This window comes from Caretta caretta, chromosome 27 (genome assembly GCF_965140235.1).
Source record: "Caretta caretta isolate rCarCar2 chromosome 27, rCarCar1.hap1, whole genome shotgun sequence".
NCBI classification, from domain to species: domain Eukaryota; kingdom Metazoa; phylum Chordata; order Testudines; family Cheloniidae; genus Caretta; species Caretta caretta.
Genome location: NC_134232.1, coordinates 2,390,379 through 2,415,989, shown reverse-complemented (window position 1 = coordinate 2,415,989; position 25,611 = coordinate 2,390,379). Strand labels below are relative to the sequence as shown.

Here is a 25,611-nt window from a genome sequence, read left to right as displayed (position 1 = left end):
CATTCATGGAGCAGCTGGAGACAGTGGAGCGCTGCTTCTGGGCCTGAGAAACAAGCACTGACTGGTGGGGTCACATCATAGCGCAGGTTTGGGAGGAGGAGCAGCGGCTGCAGAACTGTCAGGTGTGAAATGCCGCGTTCCTGGATCTGTGCTCTGAACTTGCCCCAGCTCTCCAACACAGGAACTCCAAAATGAGAGCTGCTCTGGCAGTGGAGAGGCATGTGGTGATTGCACTGAGGAAACCTGCAATGCTAGATTGCACCCGGTGGGTGAGAAACCATTTTGGAGTTGGAAAATCCATCGTGGGGGGCTATTAACTGTTTCCTGCTATGCAGCACTGTGGCTCTTGACCATGTGCAGGCCGTGGTCGGTGGATTTGCAGCAATGGGGTTCCCGAATTGTGATGGGGTGATAAATGGCTCGCCCAGCCCTATTTTGTCACCAGCCCACCTTGCTAGGGAGTACATCAACGGGAAGGGCGACTTACGCATAGTTATGCCAGTGCTGGTTGCTCACCAGAGATGCTTCACTGACAGCAGCAGTGTGGGATCACCAGAGAAGGTCGCGTGACACTTGTGTCTGGCAGAACACAGGATTGTTCAGAGAGCTTGCCCCCATCCTGGTTATGTCTTATAGGTCTAAAAATCTCATGGTTTCAGGCAATCACTCTGCAATATAGTCTGTTTTATTATTTTATGTGTTTTATCTCCCTCCTCTGAAGCCTCCGGATGGCCGGGGCTGGGCTGGGCCACTGGGTGGGGAGTGCCAGGGCTCTGAGGTGGCCCTGGGCATTTTCTCTCTTAGGTGCTTGGCTGATGGGTCTAGCTCACAAGCTCAGGGTCTAACTGGTTGCTACATGTGGGCTGGGGCAGGAATATCCTCCCAGGTCAGATTAGCTGGGGCCTTGGGGGGGTTTCGCGTTTGCCTCAGCCTGGGGCGGGGAGGGGGGGTCACTGGCCAGGATTATCCTGGTGTATCTCACATAATCTTTTCCCCACCCTTGCAGGGGCCTTGGGCCCTGGCCGCCCTTGGCCTGTGGCACGGCATCATCCAGTGTCCCGAGGGCTGTGACGCTTTGGGCTCATTTCGGTTGTTGGGGTCCATGTGCGGGTGCTGGCTGGGGCTGGTGGGGGCCCGTGCTGGACACAGGCTCGGCAGACTTTGCTTTTTATGTGTTTGTAATGTTGCTGGAGGACAGCATGGTTTACTTTTAAGCATTTCCCCCCAGTTTTATGGATTTAAGTTGAACAGAAGGACGGTGGGGTGACATCACACTTCACACCATTCGATCTCCCCAACGCTTGCGCTCGTCCATTCACAAGCAGCTTTCTTCATACTTTGCCGGCTTGTACATGGCAATTACTGGCCAGGGAAGTACTTTTGTGGGTCTGGTGAACTCCACGTTTCCAGACGGAAAATCCAGCCCTTCCCAGCGGAGCTGTACAGACAGTCAGCCCAGATGATCTGGGGTCCCTTCTGGCCTTAAATGTTAGGACTCGGTGACTAGGCCACACTGCTGTGAGGAGAAACCAGAGCTGGAGCAGATCAGCCCCCTGCAGCAGATGCAGACTGCTCACCAAACCCCAAATCTACAAGTGTCTTCCCTTGAACCCTGGCCTCGAGCCCTGGCCTCTGGGTGGCGCTAGGGGTAACATGTTGCCACAGTGGTGGTGTAAATGCCTGATCATTTAAACAGGGGACCTCGCCGTGTCAGGCGGAGGGATAGCTCAGTGGTTTGAGCATTGGCTTGCTCACTCCAGGGTGGTGAGCTCAATCCATGAGGGGGCCATTTAGGGATCTGGGCCAAAAATTGGGGCTTGGTCCCCCTTTAAGCAGGGGGTTGGACTAGATGATCTCCTGAGGTCCCTTCCAACCCTGAGATTCTCTGATTCCCCAAGTGCAAATCTCTCTGCTTTCATTTCAAAAATACCTAGAGTCTGTGCGTACAAGACCCTGCATGTGCAAGCTCTGCCCTCCACTGGGTAGAATCAGAGCTGCATCAGTCCCTCACGCGCTAACTCCCAGGAGAGTTTCTCCCTTGGCTCAGGGGTGGATTCCTGGAGCAGGAGGATTTCAGCTTTAGCCTTCCTGACCCCCAGGAGCTGCAGGTGCCCCTGCTGTGCAGCATGGGGATGGGACGCACTAGGTGGCTGCAGGCATGTTACTGTATCTCCTCAGCCCTTCCCATCCGAGCAGCCCCATTGGTATAATTCACAAAGACACGTAGGGGTCTAAGTCTTGCTTTATGCCCCACAAAACTCCAGCCCGACCCTGCAGGTATTGAAGCTCCCAGGGTAAAAGCTCACCCAGTGCCTCAGGGACACACGCACAGCTGCCTCCTCTCGCCATCTAGACACCATCTCCCACCCGTGCTCCAGCGGGGAGCGGCTAGGCACATGCAGGCCTGAGGCAGTAGGTGCTCAGAGGCTGCCTGCCAGTGGGGGTCCCAGTGAAGGCCTGGCCAGCAGAGAAGATGGTGGTGACTGTTACCCTGGAGCACTCCCCAGGGATGTAGACCAGGGGTTTCCTCCTCTCAGGAGAGCATCCTAACCAGTGAGCTGTGGGGCTCCCTCAATCTCTCCTGCTGATGCTGTGGACTAAATAATCAGTGTTCTTTGGACCAGTGTGAGAATGTACCTGGAGCCCTAAGGTTAGGGCACTGAGAGGGGAGACCCCAATTCAAATCTGTCATGGCAGAAAGGGGGGAATTGAACCTGGGCTTTCCCCCATCCCGGCTGGGTGAGCACCAGCACCTCAGACCCCCTGGTTCATTGGGCAGAGTGAGACACCTGCCTAAGGCCCTGCTTCGGCAGGAGGGGGGTCCTGTTCACAGCTCGTAGCCTGGATTTAGGGGCGCCTCTCACCGAGAGAGGGGCAGGGCTTAGCACACACCCCTGTGGTGAGCATCACCCAGTGGCTGGCATAGGTGGCTTCCATTCCCGGGGCCCAACTTTCCCCATTCATTGCAGCAGAAGCCTGGGCACCTGACTTGGCTTTGTGGCTCCCAGCATTCCTGGGCATCGCCACTCAGCGTCACAACTCCCCCCATCTTGGTGACACTAGCCCACCCACATGCAGTTAATTAACCCTCCCAGCGCCTCGGGAGATAGGCAGGCTCATTGATCCACATACGGACAAAGCCTTGAGACATTGCATGCTGGTTGCTACCCTTCACCCTGATCCTTCTGCTTGCATGTTTCATCCCCGTCTTGGCTGCACAGACTGAGCTCTTCGGGGCAGGGTGACGTTTGCACCAGGGGACCCAAACCTCATTCGGGAACATCAAGCAAACCATAAATGAGCAGCAATAGTGTGACCTGGGCAGCAAGTCAAGAGCAGATCCCAGTTCCCTGCTCTGGCCATTTGACCACGCTGCCTAGTTCTGAACAGCAGAGACATTGGCCTAGCTTTGCTCTGGCAGCAGCTGGTGTGCATGATCTCACCTGCAGCGGGCAGTGCAGATCTCACCTGCAGTGGGCCGCAGGTTGGAGGATTTGGCTGCAGCATCCAGCTCCACCTGCACCCCCATTTGATCTCACACCCAGGCCTTTTAAAACGACAGCAGGCTTTCGAATGGCTTGTCTGCCTCACCTTGCTGGGCGGCGCGTCTGTCGGCTTAGCTCTGCGAGCTTGTTAGCTGAGGCAATGGCTTTTCCTCTGCGCAGGAAGGAAGGATTGAGAGAGATGGTGCAGGGAGGGTGGGGAAGGTCTTTGGGGTGAACAGAGTCTCAGCTAATCTCCCCAGATATTTATTTTTTCCCAGCTCCTACGCAGATGGGATCAAAGTGTTAACATCTCTTGTGAAAGACGTCAATCACTTCAGCTGCAGGGAGGCAAAGCTGGGTTCTCCCCCCAGCTCCCACTTAATGAGAGGACCAAGCTTTAAGGAAGCTGAAAGTTTTAATTATAATCTTCCAGCCTCTAACAATGCAAAGCTGGGTGCACACGAGCATCTTCCTTTGCAAGCCAGCTCTCTCCAGCGTTACACCAGAAAGGGACTGAAATAATTAGGGCAGTGGAAGTTTGTAACCCCCCCACTTCCCAGAGGGGAGTTAGAAAGCAGCAGATTGCTAAGCAAACCCGGGGCTGGCTGTCAGGAAGGGTTGCATCAGGAGCAAAGGGGACAGCTCTCTGGGAAATGAGCCTGGTGTTAGCATACTAAAGAGAATGGCATATTTAAAATTCTTGGGTTATTGCTACACCCCCTCATTGGATTGTAGCATTTTTGTGAATCTTCAGCTGGATTGTCTGGGCCCAAGGCTTTGTGCAAGGAAGTCCTCTCCCCCAAATGGATGCAGGGTTATTGTAGGTGAGCTGGTCCCAGGATACTAGAGAGACAAGGTGGGGGAGGGAATATTTTTTATTGGACCAACTTCTGTTAGCGAGAGAAACAAGCTTATGAGCTCCACAGAGCTCTTCTTCAGGTCGTTCCCTCTCCCGCTTTGTGGGGTACCGGAGTCCAGGCTCCAGCCTGAACCAGGTCTACACTGCAATTGTATAGTCCCACCACCTGAGACAGCTGACGCAGGCCTGCCCTAGGTGTTTTATTGCAATGCAGACATAGCCTCAAAGCCCCTCTGCCAGCGCGTAAGTATTGAAAGGAAAAGAAAATCGGAGCCTCATAAAGATCCATGCAGAGCTGTCTGGGAGGCACAGTTTGATTGTAAAGAGGAAGGTGATTTGAGCTGGGTTCGGGGTGCAGAGAAGAGGCAACTTCAGGGGTTCGCTAGTGAGACTCCCCTCCCCTTGGCAGAGGCAGTGCCAAGCACTGGGGGGATGATGTGAACCAATGGCTGGAACTGGCCTGAAACTAACGGTAGCTTGAGAGGGCAGCAGAGGAGGCTCCAGCAGAACTGAGAGGTTGGGACAGTTCCCACTGAAGTGTCCTTGCTGAGCCAGCCCCCTGGTTAGTGGTAGCAGTAGGTGGGGCCGCTCACACACAGTATTTCTCTCTAGCTCACGCCCACTTACCTGAGGTTTCACCCCGTTTGCCCTCAGGCGCACTGGAAAAGTTCCAGCTGCAGCTGGTGCAGCACTGAACAGAACACCGGGGTGGCAGAGGCCTTGGCTGAGGGAGTCTGGGCCCTGAGCGAGAGGCTCGCTGGGCACCTAAGTCACTGGCCGTCTAGGGAGCCGCAGCAGGGCCATCCGCGAGCAGCTCCATGACAGGCTCTGGCTGGGAGGGAAGTGAGAAGTATCACACTTCAGAGCTTTATTAGAAGTGGAAGTACTGCAGCCATCTGTTAGCACTAGACACCGAAGAGGAGTTTACACAGGATCTAAAGACAGAACAGCGATAATCCATCTGGTATAAAATATAGGGCTATATCTGACTGGAGGAGAGTTGCACAGCCCATTTGCACTGCTCAGGAGACTCCCCACAGCCCAGCTAAGAACCCAGGCCGTTTCCATTAGTAAAACCAAGCCAGGCGCAATGTGAATGCCGAGCAACTCCAGTGAAGTCACTGGTGTAACTGAGATCAGACTCTGGCCCTCGAGGAGAGGACTTTCTGGCCAGGGCAGGCAAGAAGAGCAGCGGGGCCATGTGAGAGCACAGAGCAGGAGGGTTCAAGGAAGTTTTGCTTTGGGGTGTGTGGAGGTGCAGCAGTCTGCCCCCAGCCCTGCAGTGCTCTGCCACAGCTGCTCAGCTCAGGAGCTGGGTATGCCGGGGTGCTGCAGGGCCCTAGGGCCAGACACCAACGAGGAGCTTTTGGACACTAGTAGGATCTGGACTGGGGAAGAGAACTGCTGGCAGAACGCCCCATTCCAGTCTTCTCTCCTTCTCAGAATGCGGAGATGAGGAGCAGGATGCTGCCACCCTGCAGAGGAGAAAGGGTGAGGAGACAGTAGGAGCAGCGCTGCCTTCTTCCTTTCATTGCTTCACTGCCAAGAGAGGCAGCAGGATCAGGAAAGCCCTGAGGAGACTGGCACTCATGGGAGTGCTGCCCAAACGCCAGGGAGTGGCAGCTCAGGACAAGGGGAGAGCTCCCCCCTCAGGGAACCCTGCCACAGAAGGGAGGTTTGAGCCCAGTCTGTACATGAGGAGAGGGGGAAGAGGTCCATGCTCCAGGGTTAGATCCACTAGATGCCGGCCTTGTCCCAGGCCTTGTCTGGCAGGCAGCGCTAAGCTAAAACGGCCCCTGCATTGATGTCCCTCCAAGGACACTTCAGCAGAAAAGCTTCATGGCCCGGGATCCGGGTGCAGCCAGCATTTTTCCACCAACGGCTTGGAGATCTTCTCTGCTGCTCTTGCCCAGAGGGCAGGAAGGAGGCTCTGGAGGTGAAAACACGGGAAATAAAAGCAGAGGCCTGAGCACCACTGGGCAGGATCGCTGGCACCTGTAGCCCTTGGAGCGTCCCAGGTTGGCAGCGAGCCCACACTTCTACAATGGAGCCCACTTCCCACCCCCTTCTCCCGCTAGGAGGCCCCACACCCTTCCTTTGTAGACTCGCTGCCCTCCTCCCCTTGTGCTACACAGGCACGAAAGCTCAAGGGGTAGTACCAGACCCACCGCTCGGCACAGGAGGAGGAAAGGATCTTCTGAGCCAGGTTTCCACCCGCCTCCCGGCCAGTCCAGCCCCCAAGGGCGCATGTGTGCTGGTCTTTGACCGATGGGGGCGGGGTGGGGATTCAGTGAGGCTGGGCACTCTTTGCACCCTGGGCTGAGCATACTCTTGGGAGCAGATGGCAGTGGGGGATGGGTATAGGCACCCCAGGGTGGGCTGCCGGGACACAATGGGGAAACACAAGGATTTGCGTAAGTTGTCATAGTCACCGCAACACTGGCATCTCAGGCAGCTGTTCCCTGTACCCCACCCTTGAGTAGAAGGGCCGCTGCTCAGATGTAGCAGGGGAGGCTCATCTGGCACCTGTACTAGCCAAGGCCAGGCCTAGCACCTGCCTGAGCCCAGGGGTTGCTCCCACAGTATATTCCCAAGCAGGAAGGCCCAGACTGGGGGCCCTCCTTCCTCAGTCTGTCTAGCCAAGCACTAAGAAGAGAAGGGGTTACCTGGGATACTTGGGGTCTGCAAGGACTTCACAGTGCTGCTCTGGAGCCTGGCAATTCGGCTCTGGCTCCGCAGCCCACCCAGCGAGCGGGAGGCAGTGCTGAAATGGAAGGCAAGGGCAATTAGCGACATTTCAATCCCAGCTCCCACAGGCAGGGCTCCTGAACAGTGTCAGTCACACCTAGGCTCTGGGGCAACATTTACCTTCATCCCCCTCAGCCCCTCAAGATCAATCCTGCAGCCATTTCACCTGCCTCAGCACTGGGGAGAGAAGGCCTGTTACAGGAGAGGGAGAGCACTCAGGCTCAGAAGGGAAGCACAAGAACTGCACGCTCCAGTGGTCCCTCAGACAGTTGCTTCTCCATGGGCTTCCCTGGACAGCTGCTGGGGAACCAGAGAGGGAGGATATGGACCTCACGCAATCCACTAGCTGGTGATCTGGTCTTGGGCTGGCTGCCTCCAGCGAACTCTTACCTCACAGAACGCTTTCTCTTCTGTCCCATTGCTTTAGAGACTGAGGATAGCTTCGGGATGCTGCCAGGCGGGGTGGGGGAGCCCTTCATGGTGAACATGGGCACGGCGGCTCTGAATCCAATCAGATAACAAGTTATCACATGCGCACTGAAACACTCTCTCCTAGACAGAATCTCAGGCCCTCTCCTCTGGACTGTCATTGCCATTGTAAATATAGAAGAGTTCCTACAATGAAGGCAAAGCAGTGAATACAATAAAGGCAAGCTAGCCCTATGGGCTACCCCATGGAGAAATGGGACATTAACTGAGACTACCGAGGGGTTAACTCCATAAACAGTCAGGGAATTGGGGTCTCACTCACCAGCTAGATGGATGAAATGCAAACCTTTATAACTAAAGTTACAAGCAAGGCCTCAGCGTCTATAGATTTGAGTAGGAGACTGAAGTCAGGCCTCCTGGGCGCTATTCCTGGCTCTGCTACTGGCTTGCAAGGTGACCTTGGGCAACTCACTACCCCACTGTGCCGCAGTTTCCCCACCAATTCTTATATAAAGGGTATTCTGGAGTATCTACTTTGTCACCAAGCACATTCCCAGCCAGCATTTACAGACTAATACACATTCGGTTTATACAACTCAGCTCAAACCAGAGTCATTTTTGAAATGCAGCAGCAGGCAGGAGTCAAAATAAAGGTGGTACAATGGAACAGTCTCATCATTCATTTATCAGCATTTGCTAAGTGCTTTACGACAGCATTCAGAGGAGAAGTGAGGTACTGCTGGATTCTAACAAGTCTTTAGAGCTGGACACGCTATCTGAAGAAGCGATTCCTCTTGAATATCGACAAGAAAAGACAAGGAAGAATGGATTTTTCAAACACTTTCCAATTCTACATAAACAATGCATGTGCAAGGTTAGACTGGTGTTTGTTCATATATCTGACTGCTAGTTTTGGGGCTTATGAGTCTCAGAGAAAGAATTCCCTTGTAGCATTTTGACTCAAAGCCACAAGAACATCCTACTAGGACAGATGAACCAGAAAATGAAACTGAGTAGAAGGCAGAATGAAATTCACCAGCCCAATTCCCTATCCAAAGCCAGTGCTGCACAGTGAGCAGGTTACAGTGGAACTGGTAGATAGGAGTCCCAGCAGTACTAACCTGGGCATGAAGGAAACTTCAGACTTTTTTAAGATGCACTGGACGTTCTCCCAGCCAGGGAATTCCGGGGCACTGAATTTCACAGGATCGTCCACACCAGATGAACAGCTGTCCTCAGCAAGGTCAAAAGTTATATTCAGGTCTCGGATGGTCAGCGTAGCTGGAGTGCAGCAGTTTTGGGCAGCAGATGTTGTCAGGGGGACCCGGCTTTTGGTGACTGTTGATGGGCTGGGTTTTGGGATGCAATAAGGCACTAGTTGAGAAGGTTTAGCTCCCTTAACAATGGGGGTGCTGTGACTGATTGTCACTGCAGGAGCAGTTGATTCATTTGCGGAGCCCCTTCGCCGGCTAGGAAGGGAGGATTTCCGCTGGCGCTTTGCCTGCCGTTTTGGCGTGGCAGAAGTTCCTGTTTTGGATGGGCTGCTCATTTCTGATCTCCTCCTCTTCTTCGCTGGCAGGCTGGGAGTCTTGGATGAGGGACTAGGGACCAACGCAAGCTCCTGCAAGGACCGTGTCACAGACCTTGTCATTGGGGCAGCACATTCTGTGGCAGGTGCACCCTGCAGCCCGGCAGCGAATGGCACCACTAGGAGAGTAGGTAAGTAGAGTGTTAAGAGATATAGCCACATCTCCCCTTATCCTCTTAAGTGCCAGCCCGTCCAGACCAGACACCTGGGGCAGTCACCAAGCAGTGCATGCCCCAACCCGAAGCAGGTAAGAAAGGCCATGCTGGATAGATGTTAGGAGTTAGGTCTTCTGGGTTCTCTTTCTGGCTCACAGAGAGATGATGCCCAACTCCTCAGTGATTCTAAGGCATCTGTCACTGCCTGGTGGGCTTGAGCTTGATGTGTAAAACCAGCCCTCTGATTTACACGGAAGGGGGCTGCTAGCAGGCTGTTCTCAGGGAGGGGCACTAGAGGTTCACATTTGCTGTCTCCCCTCCCCACAATCCAGAGGCCAGGCATGGCACCCCTTTTACCCAAGCCAACCAAAACAACAAAGTAGTAAACATTATCCTGGAACAAATCAACCTCAAGAGAACAAGTCTAAAAGAACAAACAAAAAGCCTTATCTGCCCAGAGCAGAGTTTTTCCCTTGAAAAGGGAGAAGTCCCTGAGACTCTGAAGTCCATTAGGCACTTTGACATTGCTACTGATTTTACATGGCAGGTGCCTCTGGAGAAGGGCAGCAGTATCTACGAGAGACAGATACCTAGGCCCTTCTATGTATGCTGCTTCCCCAGGTTTTGGGGCGAGGGGTAGCCAGCAGCTCCGGTGTCAATGGGTTGAGTTTTGTGCACGCACCAAGAGCACTGAAGTCTAAACATATAATTAAAAATAAACCCTGTAAAGTCTCTAAGCCTCACTTCCCTGATCTGTAAACCCAGGAAATACTGACCTATTGTATACAGAGAGGAGCCTTGTAGAGCCTCAGCTATACAGTGCTGGGAGATGGCTTACTGCGGCTATGCCCAGGCTTCTGTGAATGTGATTAAACTGCCATATAAATGGCCACATCCAAATTTTTAAAACTTGTGTATAATTGCACTGCAGGATCTACAGGTTGGTTTGTTTGAAACAAATAATGCCCCTGGGCCTTATTAGTTATAGAGAAAGCCTTCAAACATGAACCAAGTGTGACCAATGCCATGACCTGCACTCCGAGCTCATCTGCTCAGAGCTGAAATGATTTAACTGAGGTTTCAGAGTAGCAGCTGTGTAGTCTATATCCACAAAAAGAAAAGGAGGACTTGTGGCACCTTAGAGACTAACAAATTTATTTGGGCATAAGCTTTTGTGAGCTCACTTCATTGGGCGCATGCAGTGGAAAATAAGTGGGGAGATTTATATATACAGAGAACATGAAACAATGGGTGTTACCATACATACTGTAACGAGAGTGATCACTTAAGGTGAGCTATTACCAGGAGGAGAGCTGGGGGAGGGGAAACCTTTTGTAGTGATAATCAAGGTGGGCCATTTCCAGCAGTTGACAAGAACGTGTGTGTGGTGGGGGAAATAAACATGGGGAAATAGTTTTACTTTGTGTAGTGACACATCCACTCCCAGTCTCTATTCAAGCCTAAGTTAATTGTATCCAGTTTGCAAACTAATTCCAATTCAGCAGTCTCTCGTTGGAGTCTGTTTCTGAAGTTTTTTTGTTGAAGAATTGCCACTTTTAGGTCTGTAATGGAGTGACCAGAGAGATTGAAGTGTTCTCCAACTGGTTTATGAATGTTATAATTCTTGACGTCTGATTTGTGTCCATTTATTCTTTTACGTAGAGACTGTCCAGTTTGACCAATGTACATGGCAGAGGGGCATTGCTGGCATATGATGGCATATATCACATTGGTGGATGTGCAGGTGAACGAGCCTCTGATAGTGTGGCTGATGTTATTAGGCCCTGTGATGGTGTCCCCTGAATAGATATGTGGACACCGTTGGCAACGGGCTTTGTCGCAAGGATAGGTTGCTGGGTTAGTGGTTTTGTTGTGTGGTTGCTCGTGAGTATTTCCTTCAGGCTGGGGGGCATTGTTTCATGTTCTCTGTGTATATAAATCTCCCCACTGTATTTTCCACTGCATGCAGCCGATGAAGTGAGCTATAGCTCACGAAAGCTTATGCTCACATAAATGGGTTAAAAGAAAAGGAGTACTTGTGGCACCTTAGAGACTAACCAATTTATTTGAGCATGAGCTTTCGTGAGCCACAGCTCACTTCATCAGATGTGTACCGTGGAAACACATCTGATGAAGTGAGCTGTGGCTCACGAAAGCTCATGCTCAAATAAATTGGTTAGTCTCTAAGGTGCCACAAGTACTCCTTTTCTTTTTGCGAATACAGACTAACACGGCTGTTCCTCTGAAACCTGTCATAAATGGGTTAGTCTCTAAGGTGCCACAAGTCCTCCTGTTCTTTTAACTGAGGTTGATTTTAAACAGAGGCACTTAGCGGGGGGCAGAGGCTCTGCCACCGTACCTAGTCCTAGGGTCCCCAGTGCTGTATCCACTCAGTTGCCCACCCACCCTCAAGTTGCCTTTGTCCTCAAAGTGCATTTAAGTTGGGTCCCAGATGCCAAGTTAATGCTCCATGTAGCCAGGGGCTACATATGCCGCACCCAGCTTTGCTCTAGCCTGCTAGGGAGTTTGGGCTGCAGGGAAGGCTCCAAGGCAGGCAGCCACTCCCATTGGGAGGGAGGACAGTAGTGACAACCCCAAAGTGTGAGCCACTGAACAGAGCCTTCCAGGCTCCTCTGCCCTGTCACTCATGCATATACTTCAAATCCTGGGGGGACAGCAGAAAGTAGGGGTTGAGGCCCAGCTGTTCTGGAGACCACACCCACACAAGCTCACCATTATCCGAGTGCTGCTGCTCCTCTTGGGCTGGGGTCACCTCGGATCCGCCCAGAGTCCCAGCTGGCTCTCGACTCCTACCGGTTTCTCTTTGCACCAGGTATTCCAGTTCCTCAAACTCTGAGACCATGTCAGGGGTTAGGAGGTTGGCAGCCTTCAACAGAGAGTACTGCCTTTGTGCAACACGCAGGACAGCAAGTACCAGCCTGGGATAGAAAGGGCCGTAATGTGCGTTTCGCTGGAGCAGGTGAACACTGTCTCCAATAGTCTAGCACAGTGTAGCATGCCTCCCATGCCAGGTGAGAACCTGGTCCCAAGAACCAGTTAGCTGAAAATCGTGACTTCAGCCTAGGTCTTCTGGGCACCTAGGTTACATCACCAGCACCTCACTCCCACATACCACCTACCTGCATTGGTTCCAGGAAGCACCCAGACAAGCCTGTTCAATTCCAGGTGTCCTCTTAGGGTCGCACAAGAGCACAGACTGTTAGTGCAAGGGATGGCCAAACTTTACAATACAGCGGTGTTGCAGCTTGCTGCTAGTCCGAAGTCTGCACCTCAGCTGTAAATGGATCGGGCAGTGGAGCCCAATCCAAGGTGGTAAGATCTGGTCAGACTATTTTAAGACTGCAATAGCAGAGAAGGAATTGCTGCTTGATGGGTTCACCAGCAACAGAAACTGCAGGTTGTCAACTCTGTAGTCATCCTTTGATTCCAGAGCTGGTATCGCAGGCATTGGGACGCTGGGCTGGGCTTTTGGCACCTCTGGTTCTTGGCCAGGCTGGCAGTGAGACTTTGCCAGGTTTTAAAGTTAAACACCCCCCTTCCCCAGGGCTCCTCCTGAAGAGTAACTTTCCCAAGGGATCCATTCTGGCAAGAGACTTGGGGCAGAGATCCCAGCAGACTGGGTCATGGACCCACCCTAGGCCACAACCTGTAGAAGCCCAGGACATAAGGAGAGCTTCTGGAGGTGAATTCTACCAGTCTGAAGTTCAGGTTCACATACCATTTGCCACACTGGGAATTCTGACTCTGCTTTGTTGGCAGAATCCATATTATTGGGATTCATGGAGAAAGGGCAGTTACTTTGCTACCACTAGTACCTTAGTACATAAATTACTTGGGCTGGACCATTGTTGTTCCTAGACACCATGACCTCCTATGGCAGCTTTGGCACAGGAAAAAAAGAAATCTCCCCAGCACATGGCACATTGGCCAGGCCTTGGTTTTGTCTCCCCCTGGAGCATTTTACAGAGATCACCCATTAGGATCAGGGAGGGGTATCCCATATGATCAGTTTCCAGTGGGCTATGGTAGGTGCTGCCTTTATAGGACAGGTAACTACAGAGGCCCTATATCCCTATTAACTGCTCCTGCCCCTTCACAATCACCATGAGGAGCACAAGCACCCTGCAGACTGCACTGGTTCTTTCAGCCTGGGCACAGTACTGCCGCACAGTTCATCTTGCCACAGGAAGGAGCACGTCCCTTTTTCCTATGTGCACGTATGTGGGGGCAGCAGTGGGGGAGGTGGTGAGGGAACACTCACCTCTGGGTCTGATCCCGGGGCAATCCCTGGAGCAGAGAGCTTGGTTTATTGGTTTTCTGCTGAAGATCTGTGGCATAGTCATGAAGTTCCTTCTCTGGCGTCTGAATTGATCACAAGGACGGAACGTACGTTAGTTAGTTGGGGATTGATCCTGCTTTGAGCAGGGGGTTGGACTAGATGACCTCCTGAGGTCCCTTCCAACCCTGAGATTCTATGATTCTGTGAATGCTTTTGCTCAGTTTTGCCAGCTCCTGCCACTCTCACCTGGCACAGGTTTAATAGAGGAGAGAGAAAGTTTACTGTAGAGCAGAGGACACAGCTTCAGCACAAGCTGTAACTGGCCCCCCAGACAGTAACATGTGTCACGTAGATGGGGTGTCCTTGTACTTTACAACAGAACCAAGCAGCATGAGAGACTAGTGGTCTGCACTGCACATCACATGTTCACTGCTCACTGAGCCGTGAGACCTTGTACTGCATTATGCAGTGGAGAGCTCCTCAGCTGGACCCTTGTCTTAAGGCACAGAACAAGGTGCCGTGGGGACGGCCATCAGCGAGGTGTTCTGCAGAGCCGTGATCCTGTGGGGCTGAGTGCAGCTTTGGAGCAGCCTCTTATCCTTTCCCCAGGATAATGCTCATCTTCCAAGGCTCACCTTCCCAGCTTCTCTACTCCCCACCTCCGCTGCTCACCCTCCAAACTCTCTCTCTCCTCCACAGATATTGCCATAGCCCTGCTATTCCTCGTCAGTGTCTCAACACCTCAGGGTCACCCTCACCTATCCTACTCTTCCCCTCACCCTGCTGCTGTCTCATTCTCTCCAAGTCTCCAAACCTGCCCAAGCGCTCCTCTGCCAACCAGCCCCTTCTCTCACCCGTTCCACTGCTCCCAGGTCCTGTTGCTGAAAGGATTGTCTCCCTTTCAGCTCCTGCTGCTGTATCACCATTTCCTGGTTACCCTTCTCAGGGACTTCATGATCTGGAGACCCCTCCTGTGCAGCCTGTGCTGACCTGTAGCAATAGAGGAAGAAGCAGCAATAACAACACGGAGACAAGCTCTTTAGGAGCAGTTGCCAGAGCAGATTTGGGTGGAAAGCTACAGTGTTTGCTGCCACCACTTACAGGCTTCTCTGGGGCGGTCAGAGATGGAGACCCTCATGGAGAACTTTCTTTTACAGTCAGATTTTGCAAGTCTTGTTCTGTGCTTAGTCTGGCAAAAGGCCTTCGTGGACCACCTTCCCTCTCACTCGTCAGTGAGTCACTCTGCCCATCCGGGCTCTGGGAAGCACCGGTGGACAGACTATGGCTTCATCATAGGCAGGAGTGTACGACTGACATGACCATGTGCTTAGCGAGTCAACAGGTGTGGCTGCATTCCAATCAGCTCTGCTTTCAGACACAATCAAGAGTAAAATGAACCCTAAAAATCCTTGATGGGGGAAGCCTGGGAGATAGGATATAGCATTCAGCACTGGTCAGGCTCTTGGAAGGACAAGATTTGATGGTCAACAAAATGTACCTGAGCAGCTCCACCTGCCAAGGGCTAGACTGTGTCTGAGGAGCTGGAACCTGGTGGTCTGGATCCTGGGTGTTTCTCTCGTAAGTTTGGAGCTTCTCTCGCAGATTTGCCACCTGCAAGGGAAATTCAACCCATGTAGATCCGATTTCCCCATCCTTTCATGGCATTCGCTGGCAATTCCACAAAGCTACACCTCCCTTCTGAGAGCAGCAGCCTATGCATTGCGGGAGAGATCTTGACACTTAGGACTTGCGGTGTTCCTCCTGCACTTGAACCCCTAAGCAGCAAGGGACACCACATAACAGTCCCCAAGCATGTCCGCCACTTGCTCATGAGCCTGTAGTCATACTCCACTCCAGAAACGGCAGTCAGGAGAAGTTTGTGCATTTCCAGGAGACCCCTCCCCAGCCCCCACCCATGACACTTGGAGTCCTTGGAGAGCGGCCAGGCACCTGCCCTTTATTCCCCCAAGCAGTCTGCCAACCTCCCTGGATTCTGTATCAGATTGCAGACTGTGCAGCACCTTCAGGTCCAAGTGTTCCAAGGAGGTAGTTACCAGAATCCAGCCTCTGCACTAGCCCCTGTGTTGGTTCGACATTCAGTTCAGTCTTATTCTGCCCTGACATTTGTCAGTGTTGTGATCTGTCTAGCAGATTGCCAGCTCAGGCTGGAGCAATAGGACAATTCACTGGTGTGTGGATAGCAAAGAAATGCTAAAAGGTCATTGTGTGTTCAAGCCAATTCACAAAGGGGGATGTTATCACATTGCATTTACATGGCATATGCCCCCTAATTACATTTGCTCTAAATTCATGAAAACTAGCAAAATGCTGATGTTTATAGATTCATAGATACTAAGGTCAGAAGGGACCATTATGATCATCTAGTCTGACCTCCTGCACAACGCAGGCCACAGAATTTCACCCACCACTCCTGCGAAAAACCTCTCACCTGTGTCTGAGCTATTGAAGTCCTCAAATCATGGTTTAAAGACTTCAAGGAGCAGAGAATCCTCCAGCAAGTGACCCATGCCCCATGCTACAGAGGAAGGCGAAAAACCTCCAGGGCCTCTTCCAATCTGCCCTGGAGGAAAATTCCTTCCCGACCCCAAATATGGCGATCAGCTAAACCCTGAGCATATGAGCAAGATTCACCAGCCAGATACTACAGAAAATTCTTTCCTGGGTAACTCAGATCCCACCCCATCTAACATCTCATCACAGGTCATTAGGCCTATTTACCATGAATATTTAATTACCAAAATCGTGTTATCCCATCATACCATCTCCTCCATAAACTTACTGAGTTTAATCTTAAAGCCAGATAGATCTTTTGCCCCTCTGCTTCCCTTGGAAGGCTATTCCAAAACTTCACTCCTCTGATGGTTAGAAACCTTCATCTAATTTCAAGTCTAAACTTCTCAGTGACCAGTTTGTATCCATTTGTTCTTGTGTCTACATTGGTACTGAGCTTAAATAATTCCTCTCCCTCTCCGGTATTTATCCCTCTGATATATTTATAGAGAGAAATCATATCTCCCCTCAACCTTCTTTTAGTTAGGCTAAACAAGCCAAGCTCCTTGAGTCTCCTTTCATAAGACAAGTTTTCCATTCCTCGGATCATCCTAGTAGCCCTTCTCTGTACCTGTTCCAGTTTGAATTCATCCTTCTTAAACATGGGAGACCAGAACTGCACACAGTATTCCAGGTGAGGTCTCACCAGTGCCTTGTATAACGGTACTAAAACCTCCTTATCCCTACTGGAAATACCTCTCCTGATGCATCCCAAGACCGCATTAGCTTTTTTCACAGCCATATCACATTGGCGGCTCATAGTCATCCTATGATCAACCAATACTCCAAGGTCCTTCTCCTTCTCCGTTACTTCTAATTGATGCGTCCCCAGCTTATAACTAAAATTCTTGTTATTAATCCCTAAATGCATGACCTTACACTTCTCACTATTAAATTTCATCCTATTACTATTACTCCAGTTTACAAGGTCACCCAGATCCTCCTGTATGATATCCCTGTCCTTCTCTGAATTGGCAATACCTCCCAGCTTTGTATCATCCGCAAACTTTATTAGCACACACCCACTGTTTGTGCCAAGGTCAATAATAAAAAGATTAAATAAGATTGGTCCCAAAACCGATCCTTGAGGAACTCCACTGGTAACCTTCCTCCAGCCTCACAGTTCACCTTTCAGTAGGACCCACTGTAGTCTCCCTGTTAACCAATTCCTTATCCACCTTTCAATTTTCATATTGATCCCCATCTTTTCCACTTTAACTAATAATTCCCCATGTGGCACAGTATCAAACGCCTTACTGAAATCTAGGTAAATTCGATCCTGCAGTTCCTTTATCTAAAAAATCTGTTACTTTCTCAAAGGAGGAGATCAGGTTGGTTTGGCACGATCTACCTTTTGTAAAACCATGTTGTATTTTGTCCCATTTACCATTGACTTCAATGTCCTTAACTACTTTCTCCTTCAAAATTTTTTCCAAGACCTTGCATACTGCAGATGTCAAACTAACAGGCCTATAGTTACCCGGATCACCTTATTTTCCCTTTCTTAAAAATAGGAACTATGTTAGCAATTCTCCAATCATACGGTACAACCCCTGAGTTTACAGATTCATTAAAAATTCTTGCTAATGGGCTTGCAATTTCGGGTGCCAATTCCTTTAATATTCTTGGATGAAGATTATCTGGGCCCCCCGATTTAGTCCAATTAAGCTGTTTGAGTTTCACTTCTACCTCAGATATGGTAATATCTACCTCCATATCCTCATTCCCATTTGTCATATTGCCATTATCCCTAAGATCCTCTTTAGTCTTATTAAAGACTGAGGCAAAGTATTTGTTTAGATGTTGGGCCATGCCTAGGTTATCCTTGACCTCCACTCCATCCTCAGTGTTTAGCGGTCCCACTTCTTCTTTCTTTGTTTTCTTCTTATTTATATGGTATAGAACCTTTGACTATTGGTTTTAATTCCCTCTGCAAGGTCCAACTCTACTTGACTTTTAGCCTCTCTCACTTTATCCCTACATGGTCTGACCTCAATAAGGTAACTTTCCTTGCTGATCCCTCCCATCTTCCACTCCCTGTAGGCTTTCTGCTTTTTCTTAATCACCTCTCTGAGATGCTTGCTCATCCAGCTTGGTCTACAACTCCTGCTATGAATTTTTTCCCCTTTCTTGGGATGCAGGCTTCCAATAGCTTCTGCAGCTTTGATTTAAAATAATCCCAGGCCTCCTCTACCTTTAGATCCATAAATTCTTCAGTTCAATCCACTTCCCTAACTAATTTCCTTAATTTTTGAAAGTCAGCCCTTTTGAAATCAAAAACCCTAGTTGCAGATTTATTTTTGTTTATCCTTCTGTTCTGTTTGAACTGAATTAGCTCATGATCACTTGAACCAAGATTATCCCCTACAACCATTTCTTCTATGAGGTCCTCACTACTCACCAAAACCAAATCTAAAATGGCATTCCCTCTAGTCGGGTCAGCAACTACTTGATGAAAGAATCCATCAGCTATCGCATCTAGGAAAATCTGAGCCCTATTATTATTACTAGCACTCGTCCTCCAGTCTATATCTGGGAAGTTAAAGTCTCCCATGATCACACAGTTTCCATTACTATTTACTTTATTAAAAACTTTAAAAAGGGCTCTATCCATATCCAGATTAGATCCCGTCGGTCTAGAGCACACCCCAAACACTATTATTGTCTTCACTTACCTATAACCTGTTGTTTACTATTGCATTACATTAGGTATACCCCTTACTTAATTAACCCTAGATCAAAAGTGTATGTTAGTGAGAATTTACGTGGTGTGTAAACTGCATGAAAACTAATGAGTGATACTTGTATTGTTTTCACTTCTCTATCCCTATTAGACTGTAGTGGCAGGCAATTGCATGATGTATGTCACTGCAACTACATTACTTGTGAATGCAAAAAGTAGAAGGCTAACTTCAAAGCAAGAGTCGTTGCGTTCAACAATGGATACAGAAGCAGTCAGCTAATTTTCTGTGAGCAAGAATCTATAAATACTGGTTCAAGGAAATGATCTTCCTCCTTAGTGGGGAGGGATAGCAGTGGTTTGAGCATTGGCCTGCTAAACCCAGGGTTGTGAGTTCAATCCCTGAGGGGGCCATTTAGGGATCTGGGGCAAAAATTGGGGATTGGTCCTGCTTTGAGCAGGGGGTTGGACTAGATGACCTCCTGAGGTCCCTTCCAACATTGATATTCTATGATCCTGCATCTTTGAACTGTTTTGGATTCTAATAGGGTGGAATATTGAACAAGTGGACAAAGATTCCCCACAGTTATTCTGTGTAACGCTGAGAGACTTATTGAAATCTAGCAGCTCACTTCATCTCTGCTATCATATTGGACTTACAAACCGACTCCCTGTGAATGCATTTTACCTGCTTTAACCTCTCAAAAACTATTTTTTTTTCTTAGCTAATAAAGCTTTAGAGAGTTTACTAGAGAAACTGGCTGTCAGCGTTGTCTTTGGTGTGAGATCGGGTATCCATTGACCCAGGGTAAGTAACTGACCCCTTGGGGTTGGCAGTAACCTAATACGAGGTGATTTGTGGTGTTAATAGCCTTTCATCACAAAGTTCAATTTGTCTGGATAGTAAAGAGGGGCTGGAGAGCCTAAGGGGGCTGTCTGTGGCTCCATGGTCAGACTGGTATGGTGATCCAGGAGCACACATTTGTTACTGGCTTGGTGAAATCTAATTACAGAACACGCCACGAGTTTTCTGACAGTCTGACCCGAGATTGGCACACTCAGTTGTAAGCCTTACAGTCTTACTTTGCCTCAAAGTTTTTCAGGGTGTTGCAGGTTTATTGACCATTTGCCTTGTAGAAGAGGTAAGGGGGAATGTGGAGATTCTGGCAGCTGGCTGGGGACACTAGGAGCTTTGGGGATCAATTGGGCAGTTCACACTTCAGTGCCATTGTTTCTGGCTGTCCTGCTGCAGATTAGGGGAGGCAGGGCTACAGCAGTTACATGCCATTGGGATGCTCTCTTTGGGATGCTCTCTTCACAAACAAGGCAGAGAGGAATTCATTACCGAGTTCTTGAGCAAGGGCTGCAGGATCCCAGAATACCTGGGCCCCTGGATATGTCCAGCAGCAGAGCTCTCATTGCAGCCCTAGAAGAGTCCATTCCAGTCCTCTGCTCTTCCTTAACGTAAGACACTGCCCACTAACTGGGCTAAGCAGTTCTCCGGCAGCATAGCTAATGCTCTGAGCCTATCACAGAACTCATGGTACTTACAATCCCAGAGCAGTGCTGGTCTCTGGCAAGGGCTACAGACAGAACCATTCACCAGCCCCCTGTCAGGCATCTCACCTCTGCTTTCAGCTGCTCACAGATAGCTGCGTATTTAGTGATGTGGCAGTCCAGGCTGAGCATGTTACTCTTCAGCTGCAGGGTGGAAAGGGGGTGGGGAAGGAGGAGAGAGGGTTAAAGGAACAGAGGTGGAATAGCCCTGGCTCTGTGCAAGAGAACTGAGAGGCCAGTGAGTCCTGTTGCTGGGTCCCAGTTACTCTATGGGTTAGGTTAAGCAGCGCTGCTGGGATACCCCTGTGATGTAGGAAACACCTCGAAGGGACAATTCTGAAGGGAGAAGCTCCCTTTCATAGTCACTAATGCCAGCCCATGAAGTGACGCTTGGCTTTAGCCAATGCTCACGTCTCCTCCAGACTGAGCTGCATCACCATCAGCAACTCTAGCTGGGCTTGTCCCCAGATCAGGCATAGATACGTGGACTAGATAGTTCAGAGATCTAAATGAATGTCTACCAGTGGGTTAACTGAACTAAGACCCCTTTAATTATCCAGAGGCACTATGGTAGGTGATGAACCTCACGGAGCCAGCTTTTGCCCCAGCCCACTTGCCAACAGCCTCTCAACACAGCAGCACCATAGAGATAGAGGTCTGTACACAGATGTGTGGGACCCACCGACAGTTTGATCTCCTTGGCCCGATTGGCATACTTGAGCGTGTTGTAGGTGTCCTCATAGGCGAGTGCAGATGGGCTGATGGCAGCAATCATGATGGTCCGGCAGTTGCCCCCAAGAGAGTCCTTCAGCAGGCGTGTGAGCTTACTGTCCCTGTATGGGATGTGGGACTTCCTGCTCTGTTTGGAGAGATCAGGAGACCCACCTCAGTTGTCAGGTATCTCTAAGAATCCTAGCATGCGGATATCCTAATGCTCAGACTCGTTCCCATAAACCTAGGCTAGGAAGCAAGAGCATGAAGAGGCAGTTGGTCCAGCTCTGTTTTTCCACAGTTAATGTCAGAGGCTATTCCTAATCCTATGAAGTCTTCCTGAGCTAGATGTGTCAATATCCTGCAGCAGAGAGTTCCTTAGGTTTCTCAAACAAGGAAATACCTTATGTCAAGTGTCCTTTTAACCCCCCTGCCCTTTGTACTGCAGGAATGCAAGGTGGTTTTCCGAGGAGGGTGTATTGTGGAAGGGTGGAGCAAGGGCATTACCTTTGCATCAGCCAGGGCGTTGATGACATTAATCAGGGCCAGCAGTGAACGGTTGATGTTGGCACCCTCTCGGAGCCGCTCTCCCTTTGTGTTGGTGGTTGATGCTCGCTCCGAGCCTGCCAGGTCAATCAGGCTCATCTTGGCCACCTGCAGGTCCTGAGTGATGCCAACGACACGGTCCTGCTGCTTCACAAAGATCTGCAAGGACAGGAAGAAAAGATAAGGCTCGTGAGGAAAGATAAGGCGAGGCCTCATGACCTGCTCAGCCCAGTCAGCAGGCAACATCTTATCGTAGGGGACAGCAGAGAACTGAACATGACCTCTCTTGGGGTCTGATAAGGCCACCAGGCAAGAGATTCACTGCAGGACTAGCCATCACCACAAGCAATGACAGCAAGAGCCTGTGTTTCCTCTCCACTCACTGATCTACTGTGCCATGTTGCCAAGCTACAGGTCAACTATCTTCCCCCGGCTGAGGGGCTAGCGGAGAGAAAACACTGCCCAGTCTTCCCCACACTCAGTTCTAGGATCTCGCAGGCCATAAGGCCAACTCTGATTGGTCTCAGGTCGTGGGAGGAGAACTTGTAATGGATACAGGATATGACAGGTTGGCATGGGTATGTCTGTATCAGTCTGCAAACTCCATTTTGATTGTAACTTGTACTGCACCTTCGCTTTTGCCTTTTACCCTTTTATTGGACTGGGATATCTAGAAGGTATTAGCAGAGACTGCGACCACTAGCAGTGGGTTAACAAGAGAGCAATCAAGAGTCACTAACCTGGAAAGTCTTCCATTCAAATGGAAGTGTCCCAGAACAATAAACTGTCCCTTGGGTGGTGGGCTTATCAAGGGGACCAGTGTCCCCAGTCTGAACTGTAGATGGGCTGTAAACAAGCAATGACACACCGGCCAAGGGACTTGAAGTTGATTGGGGGGCAGTGGCACCTGACAGAGGGGACTGGAGCTGTATAAAAGGACAAGTTCTTCTCTTACCAAGGGCTCTCTGACTGACCAGAACAAGATAACAAGGCTGTGCAGGAGGGGAGGAGAGTCCTGGGACTCTGGAAGGACTGACCAAACCCCAAAGGGCTCTCAGAGTGGTGAGGATGCTGGAAGGAGGGTTTGATGTGCAGATGTTTATTATATTCTGTAGATTTGTATCTCTCTTGTGCTTTGTCTATCAGTGAAGAATGACTGGTTGAGAAATTCCTTTGCTGAGTCTGTGCGTCCCTTGTTTTAACTGTCATGTAGTCTCCGAAGGGTGAAATAGCAATCCAGAGGGTCCATAGCTTCGGAGGAACTTTGGGGAAGCATGCATTTGCTACTGGGCAGGCCAGCAGTAGTTCGATTGCAGAATCGTATATCTCAGGAAGGGGTGCTAGACAGAGGATCTGCATCCTGAAAGTGCTTGGAAGCCCAGACCTTGAGACAGTGACTAGACTCTGTCCAGACCCAAACACTCTATGTAGGATCTAGTAGTTGCATCCCAAAAGCAACCTGGTAAGCATCCACAAGGGGGAGCTCAGCCAGGGTTGCAAACACATGGCTTCTCATTTCTAGGACAGCTTCACCCTCTGGCTCTGTCACTGAAAGTCATTGCCATTTGTTGGCCTATAAGTAATGAGATTTGTGGGGCTCTGACCCATTAAGGGAGTTTATAGATACTTGATATACTATAGCTGGATTAAAAAAAACTAGATAAGGTCATGGAAGACAGGTCCATCAATGCTTGTTAGCCAAGATGGTCAGGGACAGAACTCCATGCTCTGGGTGTCCTTAAACCTCTGCCTGCTAGGAGTTGGGACTGGACAACAGGGGATGGATCACTTGATAAACTGCCCTGTTCTGATTGTTCCCTCTGAAGCATCCGGCACCACCTGAAAGACAGGATACTGGGCTAGGTGGATCACTGGTCTGACCCAGTCTGGCTGTTCTCATGATCTGAAGCAAACCCTGCTCTCAACTACTCTCTCCCTTTCATTCCCACACAAAGCCTCAACTACTCCCCTTCCTCACCTCACTAGCTCTCTCTGAGCAATGGCTGTCCCAGTGAGCCGGCAGCCTTACATGGGTTAAAGGAGAGTATAGAGGCAGGAATATTCGACCTGCTACCTGACAAGGATGGTGACCATGATTGTGAAATGCTGAGGGAGACTAGAGAGGCTACAAAGGCAGAAAATGCAATAACTGGGGATTTCAACTATCTTGATATTAACTGGGTATGTCACTTCAGGAAGGGATGCAGGGATAAAACTTCTCGACACATAAAACAACTGCTTCTTGGAACAGTTTGTCCTGGAACCCACAATGGGAGAGACAGTTATTGATTTAGTCCTAAGTGGAGCACAGGATCTGGTCAAAGAGGTGGATATAGCTGAACTGCTCAATAATAGTGGTTTAATTTAATGTAATTAAATGTAACATCCTTGTGGGATGAAAATGCCAAAGAAACCCACCACAGGAACTGCACAAAAATAAGGTAGCTAGTTAAATAGAAATTAAAAGAAACAGTCACAACTCACATGCCTGCAAACAGCGTGGAGATTATTAAAAAGCACAATAATAGAGGGTCATATTAAATGTACATCCCAAATTAAAAACAAAAACAAAAAAACAAACCAAAAAAACAGTAAGAGGACCAAAAATATGCCTCCATGGCTTAAGAGCAGAGTAGAAGAGGGGGTGAGAGGCGAAAAGGCGTCCTTTAAAAATTAGAAGTCAAATCCTAGTGTGGAAAAGAGAAAGGAGCATAAACTGTGCCAGGTCAAGTATAATAGGGCAGGTCAAGACAGAATTTGAAGAGCAACCAGCAAATGACACAGAAAAAAATCGCTAAAAGAAAAGGAGTACTTGTGGCACCTTAGAGACTAACCAATTTATTTGAGCATGAGCTTTCGTGAGCTACAGCTCACTTCATCGGATGCATACCGTGCTAAAAGAAAAGGAGTACTTGTGGCACCTTAGAGACTAACCAATTTATTTGAGCATGAGCTTTCGTGAGCTACAGCTCACTTCATCGGATGCATACCGTGCTAAAAGAAAAGGAGTACTTGTGGCACCTTAGAGACTAACCAATTTATTTGAGCATGAGCTTTCGTGAGCTACAGCTCACTTCATCGGATGCATACCGTGCTGCACGGTATGCATCCGATGAAGTGAGCTGTAGCTCACGAAAGCTCATGCTCAAATAAATTGGTTAGTCTCTAAGGTGCCACAAGTCCTCCTTTTCTTTTTGCGAATACAGACTAACACGGCTGTTACTCTGAAACCTGTCAAAAAAATCGCTGTTACTTTTTAAATATATCAGAAGCCGGAAGCCTGCTGAACGGTCAGCAGAGCCACGGAATGACTGAGGGGCTAAGGAAGACCAGGCTGTTGTGGAGAAGCTAAAGCAATTCTTTGCATTGGTCTTCACTGCACAGGATGTGTGGGAGATTCCCTACACCCGATCCATTCTTTTTAGGTGACAAATCTGAGGAATTGTCCCAGATTGAGGTGTCAGTAGAGGTGGTTTTGGAACAAATTGAGAAATTAAAGAGTAGTAAGTCACGAGGACCAGATGGGATTCCCCCAGGAGTTCTGAAGGAACTCAAATATGAAATTGCAAAACTACTACCTGTGGTATGTAACCTATCACTTAAATCATCCTCTGTACCAGATGACTGGAGAGTAGCTAATGTGATGCCGATTTCATAGAATCATAGAATATCAGGGTTGGAAGGGACCTCAGGAGGTCATCTAGTCCAACCCCCTGCTCAAAGCAGGACCAATCCCCAATTAAATCATCCCAGCCAGGGCTTTGTCAAGCCTGACCTTAAAAACTTCTAAGGAAGGAGATTTTTAAAAGAGGCTCCAGCAGCAATCTTGACAATTACAGGCCACTAAACCTAACTTCAGGACGAGGCAAACTGGTTGAAACTATAGTAAAGAATGGAATTATCAGACATGTAGATTAACATGATATGTTGGAGAAGAGTCAACATGGCTTTTATAAAGGGAAATCATGCCTCACCAATTTTT

At 49.5% G+C, this 25,611-nt stretch overlaps 1 protein-coding gene across 2 annotated transcripts in view; it reads right to left on the bottom strand.

The window, feature by feature from the left end:
• Positions 1 to 4,344: 4,344 nt before the first annotated feature.
• KIF18B (kinesin family member 18B) overlaps positions 4,345 to 25,611 on the bottom strand; it is a 38,656-nt gene continuing 17,389 nt past the window's right edge. For both annotated transcript variants that reach the window (XM_048829772.2, XM_048829774.2), the window contains exons 6-16: positions 21,591 to 21,788; positions 21,055 to 21,231; positions 20,442 to 20,516; positions 15,063 to 15,175; positions 14,419 to 14,554; positions 13,547 to 13,647; positions 11,998 to 12,203; positions 8,643 to 9,228; positions 7,483 to 7,593; positions 7,011 to 7,108; positions 4,345 to 6,274 (exon numbers count right to left, since the gene is read on the bottom strand). In XM_048829772.2, coding sequence (XP_048685729.2) covers positions 6,168 to 6,274; positions 7,011 to 7,108; positions 7,483 to 7,593; positions 8,643 to 9,228; positions 11,998 to 12,203; positions 13,547 to 13,647; positions 14,419 to 14,554; positions 15,063 to 15,175; positions 20,442 to 20,516; positions 21,055 to 21,231; positions 21,591 to 21,788 — 1,908 coding nt within the window. In that variant the 3' untranslated portion in view covers positions 4,345 to 6,167. The remainder of the gene's footprint in view (positions 6,275 to 7,010; positions 7,109 to 7,482; positions 7,594 to 8,642; positions 9,229 to 11,997; positions 12,204 to 13,546; positions 13,648 to 14,418; positions 14,555 to 15,062; positions 15,176 to 20,441; positions 20,517 to 21,054; positions 21,232 to 21,590; positions 21,789 to 25,611) is intronic.